The sequence below is a fragment of the Mobula hypostoma genome, chromosome 4 (assembly GCF_963921235.1).
Source record: "Mobula hypostoma chromosome 4, sMobHyp1.1, whole genome shotgun sequence".
NCBI lineage: Eukaryota > Metazoa > Chordata > Chondrichthyes > Myliobatiformes > Myliobatidae > Mobula > Mobula hypostoma.
The window spans coordinates 39,415,060-39,431,284 of NC_086100.1; the positions used below are offsets into that span (position 1 = coordinate 39,415,060).

Below are 16,225 nucleotides of genomic sequence, written 5' to 3' on the forward strand. Positions count from 1 at the left end.
ACACAGAGAGTGGTGGGTGCGTGGAGTGCACTGCCAACAAAGGTGGTAGAAGTAGATACAATAGGGTCTTTTAAGAGACTCTTAGATAGGTACATGGAGCTTAGAAAAATAGAGGGCTATGCGGTAAGGAAATTCTAAGCAGCTTTTAGAGTAGGTTGTAGGCCGAAGGACCTGTAATGTGCTGTAGATTTTCTATGTTTCAATTAATCTAAGGAAAATAGTTGCACATAAGCAAGCACTTTCTTTTTCTGTACCTGTACCTCTTCCTAGAGATGCTGCCTGGCCTGCTGCGTTCACCAGCAACTTTGATGTGGGTTGCTTGAATTTCCAGCGTCTGCAGAATTCCTCGTGTTCACTTTCTTTTTCTCTCAGTTTTAGGCTACATATAAAGCATCATACCAACCAGTCCCAATTTTCTTTTTAGTAGCTTTTGTTATAAAATATCGATACTATTTGTGATCCTGTAGATTGTATTGCTGCTTTAATTATGTACAAGAGTAAAGCTTAACAAAGTGACATGGTCCTTGAGTAAAGAGACAAGTCCCAAGCTTCAGAACATGAAAGTTCAAGTAACTGTGTTTCTGGTAACTTCCTGTGATAACAGCAATTTCTGATTATGTGTAAATGTTGAAAGTGTATCATTGAAGGATAAAGACATTTTAATTGTAGATGATCTATAATATTTTATGTGAATTTACATTGATTTTATGTGATAGTTATTGAACTCATTGTAATACATTATTTGAGCAATTTGAACCAAAGTCAACTGTTTTGTGAGTAGCATCTTTGAGCTGCTGTTATGATTCCTTTTAATGCAATATTTCTTAGTTTTGATTTAGTGATACAGTGCTCAGTTGGCCCTTCTGGCCCTTCGAGTCATACTGCCCCAGTAACCCCAACCTAATCACAGGACAAGTTACAATTACAAGTTAACCTACCCAGCATGTCTTTGGACTGGGAGGAAATTGGAGCACCCGGAAGAAACCCATGCATTCCACGGGAAGACATACAGATTCCTTATAGGCGGTGCCGGAATTGAACTCCAAACTCTGGAACGCCCTGAGCTATAATAGCATCACACTAACTGCTATGCTACTGTGGCGCCAATGGTGGAAGAAGCATTTGTTAGCAGTATGATTCTGTCTATGAAAAAATTGCATTTCTGGACATTGACATCTTTAACACATTTGTGGCCCCAACCAATAAAAGCAGAAGCAATTCATTGAAATATTCTGCTGGTCACTTAATGATGGGCTTCAGATTTCCATCAGTGAATAACTCTATAATCAACATTTTTCAGTTAAAAACTTTAACTTAAAATCTTTAGTGTTTACCCAATTTCCATCTGCAAACCAAACCAGAAAGTAATTCATTTTAAAATACTAAGCATGCAATTGTGTGAGCTTGGTATTCTAAAAAGAATAGCTCTCACATGGGGTTTTCAAAAAGTAATTGGTTAAATACTTAAGATTTTAAGTTGAGGTTCTTAAAATGAAAAATGTTGATTATAGAGTTATTCATTGATCTGCAAAGTTAAAGAGTTCTCAGTACTTTATTTTGTTCATAGAGGCTACTAAATAACTGCACATTACAGAATGCATATGTTGTCCAAATTAGTTCCTATGTTACCTCCATCATACTTATAACTTCTGCCATTAAATGTTTTACTATGCATGTGAAGCTTGAGCAATATGCCTTCCAACAGAAACAAGCCATATGAAACATCAACTTAATGCTGATCAGACACATTTTCCTGTGCCTGTTGTTTGGGCTCTACGACTGATTTTCTAACTGTTTATTCAGTTCACTTTTGAAAGCCCTGACTTTTCTCTTCTACTGACTTTTTTCTTCTACTGACTTTTTTCCACTGTTTCAGACAGTACCAACCAACCATAGGTAACCTCGGCACCTGCACTTTTCTTCAGAATCAGGTTTACTATCAGAAGCATGTGACGTGAAATTTGTTAACTTAATGCTAAATCTGTAATCCCCTGGCTTTTGGATCAACTAATGGTTGTAGCTTCTCTCTATTTATCTCGCCAATGCTAGTGTACTCCAAATCAAATGTCCAGTCGTTTTGTACCTGAATCTTGCCTTCACCTTGTCTGGAATCTTCACATAATTCCTGAAGTGATAAATATCTGAAGTTTACTTTCTTATTGTCCAACAGAAAGTTTCTACAGATTTATAAAAATACAAATGATTAGTGTTTTGGGACCAGAGTGCCCCCAGTTTAAGATCACCTTTGTACACTTTTCCTTCATTAAAACAAAATTTAATTGTGTTACATTACTCAGTGTGCTACACTACATTACTGTGAGTCCTGCTGGAATTTAAACTTTAAATTTCAGGTGTTTTGAAAACAATAATGACCTGGTAAGAGTCACTGCTAAAACAACAAAATGGATTGCATACATTTTTGAAAAACGTCGTCAATAGATGGGTGTCTTATTATTCACTAAGCAACAGTAATTCAAACATAACTTTTGATGTTTCTTCTACCTGTTTTCACCTGCCCCCTTTTTCCTTTTGTCTCCAGAGGATGAGGACTCATTATAGGTATGTTTCCATGAAAGTATGGAGTTTTGGAACTTCAGACAAGTAATTATTTTTCATATGCAAATCTAGGAAATTACATGCAGTGCATTTGACCAACACATATCAAGCTGAACTTGTTTCTGAGCCCATTCTGCCTCCCCATGTATTTTGTTGATGCATTGAACAGCCATTTCTGTGGCAAAAGTTAACAACTACTTGATATTAAGTATTTTCGTATCTTTGAATCTTGTTCCAGGTTGCAAGACAAAGTACCTGAAACAATTGAGGCTCTTAAATTAGCAGGCATCAAAGTGTGGGTTCTTACAGGTGATAAACAAGAAACTGCAATTAGTGTGTGTTTATCCAGTGGGCACTTTCACAAGACAATGAATATTTTGGAGCTTACTAATCAGAAATCTGACATTGAATGTGCTGAGCAGCTTCGCAGGCTTGTTATCAGGTAATCAGGTTCTTTTTTCTGAGATCTATAAATTAAGTAGTTGTGCATTTTCTAATTGTACACTGAATTAGTTCTAGAAAAGTCAATTTATTGTTTCCTGAATACTGATATTTTAAAGTCTTAGTAAGAATTGTATTTGTCTTTGTATACCTTTTCTTAACATTTTTTAATAAATTCTGTAAGAAGTTACATTTATTTAGCACCTTTTGAGAGAGAAACCTGTTGTGATAGTTCATGAAAATCATCAGGCAAAAATCATTAAGCCAAAATAAGATGTAAAGCATGAGAGCAGAGTTTGGCTGGAAAATTAGGGGCTGAGAGGACGCCGAGATTTAAATATAAGCATGAGCATTTTTAATATAAGGATAGGCTGCAGATTATTTATCAACATTTTGAAAGTGAGGATGGGGCATCGAGGAAATACTGCAACAGTTTAATCTGTGTGCTAAATACATGGCTAAGGTCTTTTCCAGCAGATACCCAAATTAAGGTGGGAGTGAATGTTTAAAAATGTTCAGGAACAAAGGTTGAACTCATCGTCAAATAGTACACAGTGTGCTTATTGTTCAGTACTACCTGAGCATAAAGCTTCGATATAAGGGTGCATCTTCAATCCATGTCGTAGCATGAAGGTGATGGCCAGGACATCAGGCCAGGTATAAGCTGACAGGTGGTAAGAAATGTGGTGGGGAGACAAAGCTCTTTCTTCAGTGTGTGCATAATAACTGACTGTAGATAAGAAGAAATCAACCTTGGATTCATTGAAAATTGCAGGCATGGGAAGGTAATGATGAAAATACAATGCTACCAATGCATAATGTATCCATGCTTTTGGCTTTACTCTGAACCATTTGGCTATCAAAATTCTTACAGTATCTATATCAACTACTGGTTAAGCAGTCAAAAGAGTTCTTCCTGGTACTACTGGAATATTAGCTGTCCTCTGGATAAACATTTCCATAAAAGGTAGTAGAATGTGACTGATAACAGCATGGTTTTATCAATGGGCCAAATGGCCTAATTATGCTCCTGTATCTTATCGACGAATGATAATGCTTTTGTGTGTATGTAATATTTTATAAACCGGACTTTTATTCTATGACAAAGGGTTGCATTTTATCAATGAAACATAACGTCGTCATTTTTATCAAGTAAATTAAATGACAAATGTAGCTAAGTATCTTGCATTTTAATACTTTGGATCAGGTCAGCCATTGCACTATTTGATTATATATGTAGTTTAGCTGTACAAGAGACTTTCTGGCGCAAACTTAGAAACCTGCAGCTTGCAGTTCAACAAATGATTTATCATTACAGAGTGAAACATGATCACGTGGTGCAACATGGCTTAGTTGTAGATGGAAGCAGCCTTTCACTTGCACTCAGAGGACATGAAGATTTGTTCATGGAAATTAGCAAAAGCTGCAGTGCTGTGTTATGTTGTCGAATGGCACCACTACAAAAAGCAAAAGTAAGTGGACTACTCAGAAATGTAGTTAGTTTCAACCTCCACACTTGTAAAATATTTATTGATACTTTATTGAAATGCAGTAGATTTCTTTTTGAAGAGACTGAACTAGTTATTTCTTATCCTCCAATAAATTTTGATTTTGAAAATGTTGTTTACTGGAATGAAATTTAAAACTTAACATTTTACTTTCTTGATAGTTTAGTAGAGAAAAAATGTTTGATGAATTCAGAATCAATGTCCATCCAGTTTGGTTCCTAATCTTAACTGGGATGCCAGCATAATAATTCCTGTTGGTCTTGCTGCTTGGGAGAGGCAAAATTAGCCTTCACCTGATAGCAGATCCCCACTGGTAACTCCTAGTTGAGAGCTGTAATTAGGCCTCCCAGGTAGCTTAAGAAAGTCAGGACAGCGTCATATGGTACCTGGGAGAATTGAATTTCTTCTTTTCTGCAAAACCAAGTTCAAGTTTATTGCCATCTGATTATACAAAATGTACATACAACCAAAATAATATTCTTCCGGACCACAGTGCACCCACAAAATACATATTACATAGCACATAAACCAAAATATTACCATAAATTAGTTAAAATATAATTCAAAATGCACATAGGATGCAGTGCAGGTAAACAGTACAGTAATAGGTAAACATCTCACTGTCCTGGTGGCAAGACCTTGGTGGTGGCAGGTCTCACATCCCGAAGCAAGAAGCTGTTACCCAGTCTGGCAGTCCTAGTCCTGAAGCTTCTGTACATCTTTCCTGACAATAGTGGTTAAAGAGATTGGGATGAGTGATAGTGATAAGGGGTCCACAACTTCAGATGCAATCTCCTGGTAAGACCCGGATCTGGGCCGTACCCTCCAAATATCCGGACCTGCATCTCGGTTTTTTTGCACTACCTTACTTTCCATTTTTCTATTTTCTATTTATGATTTATAATTTAAATTTTTAATATTTACTATCGATTTGTAATCCAGGGAGCGGGAAGTGCAGAATCAAATATCGGCATGATGATTATACGTTCTAGTATCAATTGTTTGGCGACAATAAAGTATAAAAGTATAAGTCACAAGTCAGGAGGCAGGTGACCCTCTCGGCAGTTTTTACTGTCCTCTGTAGAATCTTGCAGTCCGGTGCCTTGCAGTTTCCATATAACACAATGGTGCAGTCAGACAGAACAATCTTGATGGTGCTCCTGTAGAAAATTGTTAGAATGGGGGCCTCAGTCTCCTCAAAGTGTAGATCCTTGACTAGTGAGGAAAAGCTGTGGGTCCAGGTCAGATCATCCGTATGTGCACACCGAGGAACTTGGTGCTCTTCACTCTGGCCACGACAGAGCCATTGATGTGCAACAGAGAATGATCGTGCCTTCCTGAAGCCCCTTCATCTGTTTTGCCTTGTCTACATTGAGACTCGGGTGGTTGTTCTTGCACCATTTGACAAGCCTCTCTATCTCCTCTCTGTATGCTGACTCATCATTGTTGATGAGGCCAACTTTGATTGTATCATCAGCGAACTTGATGTGGTTTAAGCTGGATCTGACAGTGCAGTTGTGAGTCAGCAGTGAACTGAGCACAGCACTGGGGTCACCAGTGCTCAGCGTGATGGAGCTTGAGTTATTGTTGCCAACCTCGACTGACTTGAAGTCTTACCATCAAGTAGTCCAAGATCTAGTTGCAGAGACTTGTTGAGGGTGTCGTATACTGGCGCACTTACCGCTAAAATTCCTGGATATGGATTTTTAATTTATTCACTTCATTGATTCACCAATTTTCCTTGCTCCAGATCATGCAAAAAGATCTGGCCAGAATCTTCCTGAGCCAAACAATCTAAAGTTAAAAAGAGAAACAATTTTTAAGGTTTAAGACTCTTCATCAGACTTAAGAAAGAAGCAAAACAGGTTAATCTTGACAGCTGAGAAGGTGATGGAGGGCAATGGATAGAATGAAGGGAATTTTTCAGAATTGTTATTGTGGGGCATTAATGTATTTATATATCTGTCGTCATTATGGAAAGAAATTACTTGGTTGTTGCATATCTGTTGGAACTAGGTACGTGTAAATTTTATGCCATGCTTGATGCGTTATAGATGTGTCTGCACTTGAAGTACTTCATTTGCTGTTAAATGCTTTGGGATGGCTAAAATATGAAACACTGAGTGCAAGGGGTTTCAAGAATAGCTGTACGCAGTGAAAGAAGAGCTTAATCCACTGGATACATTATACCTGAACTTTTCATTATTTTGGCTAGATATGACAAATCTATCAAAGGAGAAAGACTATTACTGCCAAGGTTGAAATTGATCCCTATGATTAGCAGTGTCACAGTGGTCATCTTAATTTTCTGTATTTCGTCCCTTGATTCAATGGGGACTTGTAACTCCTGATTATAGTGTCACAGTGCAGAAACAAGCCATTCAACCCACAACAACAATGCCAGCCCCACCTGCACTAATTCCATTTGCCTGCATTATGTTCCTACCCTATCTATTTTGTTGAAGTGCTTCTCTAAATGTTAAACATAGTAATTGTGTCTGACTCTACCAACTCCTCTAGCAGTGCATTCCAGATACCATTCACTCTCTGTGCAAAAAAAAACCAAATCTGTCCTTTCACCTTAAGCCTGTGTCGTCTTGTTTTTGTATCCCTACCCTGGGGGAAAAAAATCCTGGCTATCTTCAAATAAGAGAAAATCTGCAGATTCTGGAAATCTAAGCAATGCACACAAAATGCTGGAGGAACTCAGCAGGCCAGACAGCATCTATGGAAAAGAGTAAACAGTTGACATTTCAGGCCGACACCCCTCATCAGGACTTGTGAAGGGTCTTGGCTTGAAACGCCAACTGTTTCCTCTCTTCCATAGATGCTGCCTAGCCTGCTGAGTTCCTCCAGCATTATGAGTGTGCTTCTGGCTATCTACTGTATCTGTCCCATTTATAAACCTTATAAGCCTCTATCAGGTCGCTGTTCAGCCTTCTCCATTCCATGGAGAATCGAGACATCCCGTCTCTCCCTATAATGGAACTCTTCCAGTTCAGTCCACGTCCTGGTTAATCTCTCTCGCATTCTTCAGTGCATCCACATCCTTCCTAGAGTTTGGCAACCAAAGCCAAGTGCAGACTAACCAGAGTTCTGTAACTTCCGTATTATCTAATGGAGGCAAGCATGCCATGTGCTCCTTTACCACGCTTGGTACCTATGTTGCTGCTTTTGGGGAGCAATAAACTTCAACCCCAAAGTCCCTTTATTCATCAATATTCCTTACGGCCGTATATTTTTATGTATGTCCTATATGACTTCCCAAAATTTATCACCTCATTTGTGTAGATTAAATTTCATCTGCCAGTACTCTTCTTAACCTTGCATCTGATCTATATCTTGCTGTAATCTTTTGACAACAACTTTCTCTGTTCATTTGATTAGTCCATCCAAAAGACACATTTTACACCCTACCAGAAGAGGCCCAAGAGCACAGGAGATAATGAGATGCATGGCAAGATAGAAAGTAGCCTAAGAAATGTATGAGTGGAGCTGCTAGCTGGCTTTAAAGTAGAATAGTGTGAGTTGGGAAAGAGGCTCAAAGGCTCTCAATAGAGTAATGATAACTCCCCAAAATGTAACTGTAAATGTGTTACTCAAAACTGGCAGTTGAAAGTGGTTTAGATTATAAATGTAGACTTCTTAGCAAAACTTGTGTGCTACTATTTTAACATCTGAAAGACAACTCCCAAAAATGGAAACACATCAGTATTACTTTGGAGTATCAGCCTAAGTTGAAGAATGCACTTTGAGAGATTTAATTTAAAATGTGTATTATCTAATATTTGATTTTTAGTCTACTTTGAAATTTTTCATTTATGAATTTCATTGTACATCTCTTGTGTATAGAGACATGAAATTATGCAAATTACTTTTCATATTTTAGGTAGTCAGACTTTTGAAAACGTTGCCAACCAAGCCAATTACTTTGGCAATTGGTGATGGTGCAAATGATGTCAGCATGATACTGGAAGCAAATATTGGTATAGGTATGTGAACAGTATTGTCAACTTAACCTTATTGATCCTTCTGAGCTCAAAGTAGATAAAGCAGAAAGTGTATAGTATGTGAGATGAATTAGAATAATACAATACCATCCAAATGTCTATAGACAGTGAAATTTTTAAAAGATTTATGTTTGTCGTAAAAGTAGTGAATGGAAATTTTAAGCAGTTCAACTTATTTTCCTTGTCTGGAAGCTAATTAACATTACCTTTCAGGTACTTGATGTCTGAGTTAATATTTTTCATTTGCCATTCGAAGTTAAAGCTTATTAAACTCTGGACCAATGATTTGGTTTGCATTACAACCACTTATAAAGGTGTGAGCTTTTCCAAATTAAACAGGTTGAATCTGGCTCACAGGAAAACACATTGGAGATGTTCTCAAATCATCTCTGAATCCTTGCCCAATAATATGAGGCGGATTACTGGATTGGGTATAGTACTACCTGGGGGTTAATTGAGTGCTGTCATCAACCTGAATTTAGGACTATGAATAAGTTGATATAATTCCTTGAATAATCTGGTTTTGTCATTCTGGATTGTGTTTCAGATTTCTATCTATCTGCTTTCTCACTCCACTAATGGTAGAGCTTTTGGCTATCATGGACTTGCACTTTAACAACAGCACTCTCAGCCTCTGTTGCATTTTGCACCCTCACGGAGCATTTTCTTACTTTAGAATGCCAGTTTATAGACCTGAGTTTCTTTTTGTTTACAATGTAGATTTTATTAAATAGCTATTGTAAAAGTTCAAAGATTTCTGAAAACTTAATGTCTTTAAAAGCTGCCTTAATGTCTTTCCACAGGAATCATGGGTAAAGAAGGCCGACAAGCAGTGAGAAACAGTGATTATGCCATAGCAAGATTCTGCTTCCTCACTAAATTACTTTTTGTCCATGGTCATTTCTATTATATTAGAATATCACATCTTGTACAATACTTTTTTTATAAGGTATGTTATTTGACTATTCTGTTTACCAGTTGGCAACAATAGCCTTAATTTAGACTAGGTTTTAACCCATTTCCTTGCCACCCCATTCTCACTAATTCCATCATTCATGTATCATATAGGTATAATACCTATACATACAGGTATAATACTATTATTCTCTGTACCTAGACAGTGATGCCTTTTATTCTTTTAGAAAGCAAAGGCATTCTGACTAAATTTAATTTTGTTCTTGTCTATTTAGTCTCTTTTCCATTAGCAGCCAAATAAGTGATGTCTAAATGAACGAATTGTGGGAACTTTTTACGTGCTAGTGCTCCAGCTGCTGGTCAGAACAGTGAAAGTAATCCTGGCATAGCCTACTGCCCATTACGCTGCTGGTGTTTAGGGTAGCAATGAAAGTCCTCCGTCTCTGGCAGTGTTTCAGGACTTGCTTCATAGTGTCAGTGGCTCAATTTTTACTACTAGCAGTCATGCAGGTTCCAGATGGGGACTCAGGAATACCATCAAACTCAGATATGGAAGTACTCTTCATTGCTGTTTCTGTAACACTTCTGTTTTACCAGTCAAGTTTGTTAGCCCTGAGCTGAACCCAAACTAGTGGACAACTCTTAGTCCTCTACCCTTTGACCTGTTTGGCATGAGTGACCAAGAGCCAAAGCATAAAGCCGGCATTACTCTCCAGGTCACTGAGGCACGTAAGCCTCCAAACCATGACAAGGTTGCAGTCCTCATGGAGGAACCTTGGCATAGACCAGGAATCAAATCATGAAATCTTGAAGAGCTAGATAATGTCAACAATGAAATTGAATTATTCTGCTGTAAATCAATTTCTTCATGGTTCATTATTTTTTATTTATGGACTCTTTGCAATCATTTTATTATTGACAACAGTGCATTGTTTTAAAGCTTCATGACACTATTATACTTTCACCTTTTTCAGAATGTCTGTTTTATCACGCCTCAGTTTTTATACCAGTTCTTCTGTATGTTTTCACAACAGGTAAGCATTACTGTTTCTATATTGAACTTCTGGATGCTGTATATTGTCTTTTTCTGCAGATTAACTATCTCTGTCACTAAAGGATTTATACAATTTGAAGGAAGAAGCACTTATTAAAATCCAAATCTGGAGTGTTTTCCCTTTGATACCCATTCACTTCAGTTTGTATTTGGGTGGTTTGATGCCATTCTCCATCAAATGCTTTTTTGATGTCAATAGCAGTCACTCTCACCTCACCATGGCATTTCAGCTATTTGGCTGTGATGAGGTCTGGAGTTGAGAAGTGTAGTTTGTGCATTGGTGAATAGGTTATTGATGAGTAAGTTTTGCTTGATACCACTGTTGACGAAGTATTGCATTTCTTGATGCTTAGGAGTAGACTGATTAGGCAGTAATTACTTGGATTGAATTTGTCGTGCTTTTTGTGAAATTTTTTACCTGGTCAGATTTTTACTTTGTTGAATAGATGCTCAATAGAAATGTGATAGCAACCAGCATGAGTAAAAGGAGGAGAGAGAGAGAGAGAATGAATATAAATGTAAGGTGCATAACATTCTTAACAACATGGCTAAATCCAAGACACAATTTTTTTTTTTTTTAAATTAGGGTATGATAACCTGATGGCCGTTAAAGAAATCAAGTCGCAAGTTGAATAAATATTCTACAGAGCTTGGTATTGGGGGAAGAATAAAGCAGTAGGGTAGCTATGGTAAAGAAAGAAATCAGTATGGTAGTGAAAATTCTTGGAAGATCAAGATGTAGAATAAGTTTAGAAGTAAGAAGTTACTGGTGGAAATCATATATGAATTTCCTAATAATAGTTGCACTGTAGTGTACATCAAAGATTTAACTGTAGCCTTCACAAACAGTACACATAATACCCATGGGTGACTTTAATAGGCAAAACCAATGGTCCTGAGGATGAATTTGGAGTGTATTTGGGATTAGGTTCTTGCAATATGACATAGAACCAACCAGGAAACAGAGTTGACATATTGAATGAGCCAGGGTTACTTAATGATCACATGGTATAAAAAATACTCTGGTAATCATAACATAGAATTTGGATCTGAAACTGTTTTTTTAGTTAAAGGCAATTGTTTGTTATGTCTCCCCTCTCGCTGTGAAACGGAGACATTTCTTTCTCCCTTATTAGGGAGAGAACGAACCCGTGATATGTCAAATACCGGGTGAATGCGTAGTGTTTGGGTATTGCAAGTCTGTGTCTTTGCTGTTTTTGCTGCAGGGTTGAGTGCTTGGTGGCGGGTGCTGATGCTTTTTTGTTGCCGGTGGGGGGAGGGGTGGATCATTACTTGGGGTCGCTTATGCGCAGGAGGGAGGGGAGCTGGGTGGGGACTTTGGAATACTAACACTTAACTGTCATTCATTCTTTGGGGCACTCCTCTGTTTTCGTGGATGGTTGCGAAGAAAAAGCATTTCAGGATGTATATTGTATATATTTCTCTGACATTAAATGTACGTTTGAAACCTTAAAGCTATAAGGACTGAATTAGCTAAGATGGAATGAGAAAGTAAATAGAAACATAAAACAACAGATAATTAGTAACGCACATGGAATGCTGGAGGAACTCAGCAGGCCAGGCAGCATCTGTGAAAAAGAGGACAGTCAACGTTTCGGGCTGAGACTCTTGAGATGTCCTTCTTCAAAGAAAGGGGCTTCCCTTCCTCTGCCATCAACACTGCCCTCAACTACATCTCTTCCATTTCGCACATGTCTGTCCTCACCTCATCCTCCTGCCACCCCACCAGGGGTAGGGTTCCTCTTGTCCTCATCTACCACCCCACCAGCCTTCCGTGTCCAGCACATAATTCTCTGTAACTTCTGCCGTCTCTGGCAGGATCGTACCACCAAATGCATCTTTTCCCCTCCTCCCACTTTTGTGCTTTCCATGGTGATCACTCCCTGCATAAATCCCTTGTTCATTCATCCCTCCCCAGTGATCTCCTTCCTAGCATTTATCCTTGCAAGTAGAACGTGTGTTACACCTGCCCCTACACCATCCCCCTCACTACCATTCACGGCCCCAAACATTCCTTCCAGCTGAGGTGACACTTCACCTGAAAGTCTGTTGGGGTCATCTGTAGTATCCGGTGCTCCCAGTGTGGCCTCCTGTATATCGGTGAGGCCCAATATAGATTGGAAAATTGCTTTGCTGAGCACCTACGCTCCGTCTGCCAGAAGAAGCGGGATCTCCCGGTGGCCACCCATTTTAATTCCATTTCCCATTCCTATTTGGAAATGTCCATCCATTGGTTCCTCTACTGTCGCAGTGAGGCACACTCCGGTTGGAAGAGCAACACCTTATATACCGTCTGGGTTTCTTCCAACCCGATGGCCATGAACATCGATTTCTTGAACTTCCAGTAATGCCCCGTCACCCTCACCCTCACCAAATCCCTATCCCCTTTTACCCCCCTCACATTATCTCCTTGCCTGCCCCTTTTTCTTTCTTCCATGGCCTTCTGTACTCCCCTATTAGATTACCCCTTCTCCAGCCCTGTGTCTCTTTCACCAATCATCTTCCCAACTCTTTACTTCACCCACCCCACCGGTTTCACCTATCACCTTGTGTTGCTCCCTTCCCTCCCCCCCACCTTCTAATTCTAACTCCATTTTTCTTTCCTCCAGTGCTGCTGAAGGGTCTCAGCCCGAAACATCAACTGTACTCTTTTCCATATGTAGCCCCCCAGTAAGCCTCAGGCTCGCTCAACTCGTTGTCGTCTAGGGGAAGCAGCCTTCGGCCCTGCCAAACTGGGTAATCAAGTTTATGTGGATACTGTGTGATTGTACCCCACCCCGCCAAGTAACAGACAATACACCATATATGATTAAATGATTACAATTTATAGATATTACTGGAACTATATAATTAATAGAGATAAAATATAAAAGGAAAGTAAAAGGTGCCACACTTATCAAAGTTCAGAGCTCTAGTAACGGTCCTGTTTTCACCATTCGATCCCCTCTGACCACCTCGACCCACTGCCTGGGACCAACCACGGTGGTCGATCAGACGCTCCACACGAATCTGTCTTCGTCTCCTCTCCTCGCCGAAGACCCTGGACCTCGGGCTCCAGCTCGGGGTCCGCCCCGTCAGCCAGCTCACAGCATCGCGTCCACTCTCTCTCCCCATCACACCTTCTCCTCAAAAACACATAACACAATAGCTTACAGACACACAAGAAAGAATAACATCTATCCCAATTGGTTAGCAAGTGAATACAACTCCCTCTTTAACCCAAACAAGCTGCTAGCGAGAGAACTTTCTCAGCAGTTAACATAACAAAGAAGCCATTTTGATTAGCCTACGCAGTAACATAAAAGAAGAAACTCCTTACACATAGATGCTGCCTGGCCTGCTGAGCTCCTTCAGCACTTTGTGTGTGTTCCTTGGATTTCCAGTATCTGCAGATTTTCTCTTGTTTGAGATAATTAGTAACAGTCATTCGTGGAAATATTTCATGATTCTCAATAAAATGTATATAATTATAAGGTCTGCACAAGGAAGATTGGTTGGCTGAAGAATAGCGTCACTGGAAGAAAAAGCAATCAATATGATTTGGTGGTAGGCTAGAATATTTAGGGTGGGAGTGGTGAATACTGAAAAACATCGATGTTACAAGCCTGCTTTGATAGCGTCACCTGGGAGGTATTTCAAGTTTCTGAATACGAGGAAATGGTCACAAGCTTCATTTGGAAGTGCATTGAAGACATTGTTCCCCAAAAATCGGTCCAGGTCTATCCAAACTAGAAGCCTTGGATAAATAGTTCAGTGTGTGTTGCTCTCAGTGCAAAGGATAAAGCCTTCACCTCCAGAGACAACAGGAGAAGAGATACCACTATGATTTACATAGAGCCATTAAGGTGGCAAAACGGCAACACAGACAAAATCCAGTCACAACTCTTATGACAATGGCACACACAGCATATGGCAAGAACTGCACACTATTGTGGACTTCAAGAGGAAACGCAGCAGTACAGCCAACATTGCCGCCCTACTCCTGAGTGAGCTAAATGTTTTTTACACCCAATTCGGGGTTGATAAGACTGAACCCCCGAGGAGAGCTGCCGACAACATCTGCTCCTTGGTCATCGCTGAGGCTGAGGTACATAGAACATTCCAACGTGTCGACAGTTGCAAGGCAGCACGGCTGGACAGCGTTCCAGGGCAGGTCCTCAACGTGTGTGCGGAACAGCTGGATGTGTTTATGGACATTTTTAATCTCTCCCTCCCAGTGTATAGTGCCCTCCTGTTTCAAATCGTCCATCGTTGTCCCTGTACCTAAGAAAACCAACAATTGACGCCCTGTCGCACTCACCTCAATTTTAAGCAAATGATTTGAGAGACTGGTTAAAGACTACGTCTCCAGCATGCTACCACCCACACTGGGCCCCCTGCAATTCACCTACTGACGGAACCAGTCCACCAATGATACTATAGCCACAGCACTACACACTGACCTCACTCACCCGAAGAAGGGGGATGTATACATTAAAATGTTGTTCCTGGACCACAATTCAGCATTCATCACTATAATTCCCTCCAGGCGTGACAAGAAGCTCAGAGACCTCGGCCTGCACCCTGCCTTGTGCAGCTGGATCCTAGACCTCCTGTTGGATCACTGACAGGAGGTAAGGATGGGCTCCCTCACCTCTGCCCCTCAACACAGGTGCCCCCCAGGGTTGTGTTCTGAGCCCCCTCCTCTACTCCCTTTACACCCACAACTGTGCTGTCCCACACAGCTCCAATCTGCTGATCAGATTCACAGGTGACACGACTTTGATCGGCCTTATTTTTAGCAGTGACAAGACAGCCTACAGAGGAGAGGTTAACATGCTGACTCAGTGGTACCAAGATAACAGCCTCTCCCTCAATGTCCAAAAATCAAAAGGGCTGAACGTGGATCACAGGAGGAATGGAGACAGGCTCACCCCAATCAACATCAGTGGGACTGCACTTGGGAGTGTGAGTAGTTTCAAGCTCCTTGGTATACACATCACCGAAGATCTCACCTGGACTATACACACCGACTGTGTGGCAAAAGAAACACAACAAAATCTTTTCACCTCAGGCAACTGAAAAAGTTTGGCATGAGCCCCCAAATCTTCAAGACCTTCTACAAAGGCACCATTGATAGCACCCTGACTGGCTATATCACCGTCTGGTACAGGAACTGCGCCAACCTTGATTGCTGGACACTGCAGAGTGTGGTACGGACAGCCCAGTGCATCTGTGGATGTGAACTTCCCTCCATTGAGGACATTTACAGCAGATGGTGTGTAAAGAAGGCCTGGAAGATCATGGGGGACACCAGTAACCCCAACCACAAACAGTTTCAGCTGCTTCTGTCTGACAAAAGGTACTGCAGCATAAAAGCCATGACCAATAGACTATGGGACACTTCTTTCTACAAGCCATTAGACTTATAAATTCACATGTCTGTACAGTACAATGGAGTCATATTGCAAAGGTTTTCACTCCCTCACATTGTGGGATGGATGTAAGATTTAAGTAAAATTCAAATTAATATTCAAATAAAGAAAACAGATACTGAAAGGTTACTAAAAGAATTATTAAAACACGGGGAAATAATTTAAAAAGCAAGAGAACAAAAATAAACGTTAAGAAAATTTTCTAAACAGATCACTTTAAAGTGGGCAATCACAGGGTTGAGACTAATTGAATGTACAAATAAAAATTCTGTGAGTTTTGTAGGAGTAGCATAGGGTACAGAATTT

General features: G+C 40.0%; 1 protein-coding gene across 3 annotated transcripts in view; it reads left to right on the top strand.

Annotated features, from left to right (window-relative positions):
• Positions 1 to 16,225, top strand: part of atp11b (ATPase phospholipid transporting 11B) — a 176,081-nt gene that overhangs the window by 98,111 nt on the left and 61,745 nt on the right. For all 3 annotated transcript variants that reach the window (XM_063045662.1, XM_063045661.1, XM_063045663.1), the window contains exons 19-23: positions 2,795 to 2,998; positions 4,316 to 4,469; positions 8,395 to 8,497; positions 9,319 to 9,464; positions 10,405 to 10,464. In XM_063045662.1, the coding sequence (XP_062901732.1) occupies positions 2,795 to 2,998; positions 4,316 to 4,469; positions 8,395 to 8,497; positions 9,319 to 9,464; positions 10,405 to 10,464 (667 nt within the window). The remainder of the gene's footprint in view (positions 1 to 2,794; positions 2,999 to 4,315; positions 4,470 to 8,394; positions 8,498 to 9,318; positions 9,465 to 10,404; positions 10,465 to 16,225) is intronic.